This window comes from Garra rufa, chromosome 4 (genome assembly GCF_049309525.1).
Source record: "Garra rufa chromosome 4, GarRuf1.0, whole genome shotgun sequence".
NCBI classification, from domain to species: Eukaryota; Metazoa; Chordata; class Actinopteri; order Cypriniformes; family Cyprinidae; genus Garra; species Garra rufa.
In genome coordinates, this window is record NC_133364.1 from 22,981,128 (window position 1) to 22,987,127 (window position 6,000).

The 6,000-nt window shown below is 31.4% G+C and overlaps 1 protein-coding gene across 1 annotated transcript in view; it reads right to left on the reverse strand.

The window, feature by feature from the left end:
* The window catches only part of LOC141332837 (protein phosphatase 1 regulatory subunit 12A-like), a 52,707-nt gene that overhangs the window by 20,926 nt on the left and 25,781 nt on the right, over positions 1-6,000 (reverse strand). Inside the window, exon 2 of the mRNA XM_073837794.1 lies at positions 1,998-2,144. Within this exon, the coding sequence (XP_073693895.1) occupies positions 1,998-2,144 (147 nt within the window). The remainder of the gene's footprint in view (positions 1-1,997; positions 2,145-6,000) is intronic.

Consider the following 6,000-nt stretch of genomic DNA (forward strand, 5'->3'; position numbering starts at 1 on the left):
GAGATACATCTATTTGAAAATCTGAAATCTAAGGGTGCAAAAAATCTAAATACTGAGAAAATCACCTTTAAAGTTGTCCAAATTAAGTTCTTAGCAATGCATATTACTAATCAAAAATTACATTTTGATAGGTTTACAGTAGGAATTTTCCAAAAAATCTTCATGGAACATGATCTTTACTTAATTTCCTAATGATTTTTGGCATAAAAGAAAAATCAATAATTTTGACCCATACAATGTATTTTTGCCTATTGCTACAAATATACCCCAGCGACTTAAGACTGGTTTTGTGGTCCAGGGTCACATATAGTCTAAAGTCTTTTTAATAGTTAAAGATTTTTAATGTTTTTTTTTAAAGATGTCTTTTCTGCTCACCAAGCCTGCATTTATTTGATCCAAAACAAAAACAGTAAAAGTTTGAAATCATTTTACTATTTAAAATAACTGATTTCTATTGGAACATATTTAAAAATGTAATTTATTCCTGTGATCAAATACAAATTTTCAGCATTTTAAAATCACATGAATAAATTACATTTTAAAATATATTCAAATAGAAAAAATATTTCAAAACGTTACAGTTTTTGCTGTAGTTTGGATCAAATACATTTTTTTTCCTAAAAAGTTTTTAAATCTTACTGTTCAAATACTTTTGACTGGTAGTGTATATATAAAAAATAAAATAAACAAACATTAAGGGTGGGCAATATAAAGAAATCTCATCTTTAATATATTTAACTTCAAGCACTGTTTACTTTATTTCAATCTTTGATTCTTATTTATTGTTCACTCAAGTGAGAAATATTTCAATTAAAACATACGCTGTAGCCTTTATATGTGGTAATATTTGACTGAATACTTCTTAAATAGTATTTTTTAATTAATTGTGAAATTTTAATATATTGCCCAATATTTTATTCATATGGAGGACCAAAGAATTCTAAATGAAATAAATAATTAATTAAATAAAGCAATTAAATGTAGCAGTTTATTCTGAAATAATTATATAATTAATGAATAATTAATTAATTATTAAAATCAATGTATCCTTTAATATGCCATTTGTGAAATGTCCTCTTTGTGACATATCCATCCTCCATCCAATTGTGGAAACACATGATTTGGAAATAGATGATTTGTCAAATAGATGTCATTGGTCAATTCAGCATTATTATTAAGAAATAGTTTGAAAAAGCACATTTTATTATTAAAGTAAGAGATTTAAACAGCAGTGGTGTGTAAAACAGGATATAGTGAAATATTTTAAACAATAAAGGTGGTGTTTTCATGGAATATTACTAAATAAATGGATACATCTCATTATTTATTTACTAATTAATTAAACAATTATTTAATAATTATATAAGTACTTCAGAATAAACTGGTACATTACTGAATTCATTATTTATTTCATGTTGAGTACTTTGTGACCCAGGACCACAAAAGTAGTCATAAGGGTACATTTTCAGATTTTTTTCTGAAAAAAAAAAAAAAAAAAGTCTCAAAGCTGATTAAATAAGCTGTCTGATGATGAAAGGTTTGTTAGGATAGGGCTATATTTGGCCGAGATACAACTATTTGAAAATCTTGAATCTTGAAAGGTTGCAAAAAAAATCTAAATATTGAGAAAATCGCCTTTGAAGTTGTCCAAATGAAGTTCTTAACATATTACTCATTAAAAATGTATTTTTGATATATTTACGGTAGGAAATTTCCAAAATATCTGCATGAAACATTATCTTTACTTAATATCCTAATGATTTTTGACATTAAAGAAAAATCAATAATTTTGTTGGCTATTGCTACAAATATACCCGTGCTACTTAAGACCAGAGTCACATACATTAAGTCCATTCTAATATATAGTGTAAAACTATAGACCCAACAGCCAAACAAAGCCCCAGACAGCAAAAATGGCAAGAAGCTACGTGTGAAGAACACAAAGACACATGGAGGACATGGAGTGTGTGTTTGCTGGGCGGTGCTCGGGCAGATACCTGCGGTGAATGCTGTAAGACTGGTAGTAGGAGGAAGGCTGCTGCCAGGCTTTAGAGTTGTTAGGTTCCAGGCTGGAGGCAGAGGATGATTTGGCGGGCAGGTCGCGAGAGCTAGACGTGCGGCCTAACGCTAGCGTGTGAGACGTACTGCCGTGTGGGGGTGGCGGGGTGAAAGAGGTGAGTTAGCAGGAGGCGGACAAACATGGACAAACACACATAGACAAAACGTTACATTTACAGTGCCTTGTGAAATTATTCATACCCCTTCATTTTTTTCACATTTTGTTATGTTGCTGCCTTATGTTAAACTACTTAACTTTTTCCCCCACATCAATCTACACTCCCTACTCCATAATGGCAAAGCAAAAAATAGGTTTTTAACATTTGTGCAAATTTATTAAAAATAAAAAACTGAAAAGATCCCGTTGCATAAGTATTCATACCCTTTTTTGGGACACTCGAAATTTAGCTCAGGAGCATTCATATTGCTTCTAGATGTTACTACACTTCGAGTGGAGTTAAACTGTGGCAAATTCACTTGAATGAGTATGATTCAGAAAGGCACACACCTCTCAGAAAAGGTCTAACAGCTGAAAATGCATATCAGAGCAAAAACCAAGTCCTGAGGTTGAGATAACTGTCTGTAGAGCTCAGTGACAGACATGCGTTAAGGCAATGATCTAGGGAAGAGTTCAGAAAAAAAATCTGCTGCATTGAAGGTTCACAGAAGCATGTAGCCTCCACTATCCATAACATAAGATTGGAACAACTAGGAGAGGTGAAAAGGTGAGGCAAAGATAATTGCCAAATGCAGATGTGCAAAGCTTGTCACATACCCAAAAAGACTTGAGGCTGTAAAGGTGCTTCAACTATGTACTGAGTTAAGGGTATGAATACTTATGCAATGCACTTATTTCAGTGTTTTATTTTTAACAAATTTGTAAAATTTACACTACATACACCATAATAATGACAACGCAAAAACCAGATTTGCAAATTTTACAAATTTATTAAAAATAAAACACTGAAATAAGTACATTGCATAAGTATTCATACCCTTAATTCAGTACACAGTTGAAGCACCTTTACAGCCTCAAGTCTTTTTGGGTATGATGTGACAAGCTTTGCACGTCTGCATTTGGCAATTATCTGCCATTCTTTGCCTCACCTTTTCACCTCTCAAGCTCTGTCAGCTTGGATGGGGGCTGGCAGACATTTTCTAGAGTCCTAGTTGTTCCAGTCGTCTTCCATTATGGATAATGGAGGCTACATGCTTCTGTAAACCTTCAATGCAGCAGATTTTTTTTTTTTTCTGAACTCTTCCCTAGATCATTGCCTTAATGCAAGTCTGTGACTGAGCTCTACAGGCAGTTATCTTGACCTCAGGACTTGGTTTTTGCTCTGATATGCATTTTCAGTTGTCCTTTTCTAAAAGAGGTGTGTGCCTTTCTAAATCATACTCATTCAAGTGAATTTGCCACAGTTTAACTCCACTCGAAGTGTAGTAACATCTAGAAGCAATATGAATGCTCCTGAGCTAAATTTCGAGTGTCCCAGAAAAGGGTATGAGTACTTATGCAACGGGATCTTTTCAGTTTTTTATTTTTAATAAATTTGCACAAATGTTAAAAACCTATTTTTTGCTTTGCCATTATGGAGTAGGGAGTGTAGATTGATGTGGGAAAAAAGTAATTTAAAGTAGTTTAACATAAGGCAGCAACATAACAAAATGTGAAAAAAATTAAGGGGTATGAATAATTTCGCAAGGCACTGTATGTCTGAAGCATTGACTTGCTTGTGGGGGGCTCGGTTTCTTATAAAGTCACATTTTGGCATATAAATAAATTAAATAACCATAAATAATGTTCAGTAGACATAAATAGAAACATATGTGTCATCAAGAAAGCAAAAGCATGCTTTATTAAATAAAGATCCAACACTCAAGCATGCTTTTTGTGTTATCAGAGTATGAAACCAAACCAGGTGGCACAAGCGCAGTCATGCATATTTAATAGGGCTGGGTAAAAAAATATCGATTCTCCGATTTTAATCGATCTTCAGTTTAACGCAACGATATCGATTCGGGAAATCCCCGAATCGATTCTTAATGCCTGTGCTTCACGTAAGAGGATATGAATATTCACCTCGTCCTGAAGGTGTCACTAGTGTTCGTGCTGAGAGAGTTTTCTAATCACAGCGCAAAGGAGCTGCCTTAGATCAGAACATGTTGATCAGCTGCTTTTTTTGCAGAAAAATCTGGTGATCAAAAATGATTAGGCTGTAGTTAAGAACTGTTAGTTTTATGGACAGTCTGAATGTTTTGTATACGCAGACAAGGGCTTTATGATTTTGAATTTAGAAAAATGTTTTATTTCTTAAACATGTTTGAAGTTCTTAATAGATTTCACTGTTGCACATTTACAGTCTTTTTACTTTTTTACAGTAATGTGCATTTTGCAGTTTGTTTACATGGTGTACAATGGATACACATATTTATGATTTCTTGTTACAGTGTTCATTTAAAATAAAAGTTGTTTAAAATAAACAACTGTGTGCACCCTATTATTAATGTAGATGCGTATTTCAGTAATAAACTTAAGTAGGAGAGTTTCAGTTACCAGCATTTATATCAAAATATGGATCCCATGACTGCAAAACTAACATTTTAAATGAAATATTGATAGCTAATCGATATCGAATCGAAATTGAAATCGAATGGAATCGAAACCATAAAAATAAGAATCGAATCGAATCGCCGAATTGGTCACAATACCCAGCCCTAATATTTAATGTTACACAATGAGACAAACGCTCGGGCCATTTAGATGATTTTTCACTTTTTTATGGGTTTTCAAATTAGGGAAAACTTGAGGGAATTTTACTCAATGTCCATCGAAGTTTTCATGTCTTTAGTAATATTTAATAAATTACTAATAAGTACTGTCTCAATTTGCTTTCTGAAGGCTGATCGAAAATCATGATACTCATTATTCAGATTATTTTTTGTTCTATTGACAGCTCTACTGTGAATAAATAATGCAAATATGCATATAGTTTTGACTTAATATGACTTCAAAAGTTTGGGATCAGTAAGATTTTCAACGCTTTTTAAAATAGGTCTTTTCTGCTCATCAAGCCTGTGTTTAATTGATTAAAAACACAGGAAAAAAAACAGTAATATTGTGAAATATTTTTTTTTTTATTTAAAATAGTGGTTTTCTTTTTTAATATAGTTCAAAATATAATTTGCAATTTATGTAATTTATTTCCCTGTGACGAAAGCTGAATTTTCAGCATCATTACTCCAGTCTTCAGTGTCACATGAACCTTCAGAAATCATTCTAATATGCTGATCTGTTATCAATATTGGAAACAGTTGTGCTACTTAATATTTTTTTTGGAACCTGAGATACTTTTTTCAGGAAAACGTTAAAAAGAACAACTTTTATCACAGGTTCCAAAAATATATTAAGCACTGTTTCCAAATTTGATAAAGTAATAAAGCATATGAAAAATGATTTCTAAAGGATCATGTGACAATGAAGATTGGAGTGATGGCTGATGAAAATTCAGCACTGCATGACAGAAATAAATTATATTAATATATCAAAGTATATTAAAATAAAAACTGTTATTTTAAATTGCAATAATATTTCATATTTATTTTTAAAACAAAATAATACTTTTATTCAGCAAGAATAAAAGTATTAAAATTGTGTTAAATTGATAAAAAAAAAATGTGTTAAATTGATCAAAAGTGACAGTAAAGACTTTATTTGACTGAAAGAAAATATTTTCATTTCAAATAAAACTGTTCTTTTTAACTTTTTATTCAAAGAATCCTGAAAAAAAGAATCACAGCTTCCAAAAAAACATATTTAACAGCAAAATATTAGGTAATTATAATAATAAATCAGCATATTACAATGATTTCTGAAGTATCATGTGACACTGAAGAAAGGCTGATGAAAATTCAGCTTTGCATCACAGAAATAAATTATAT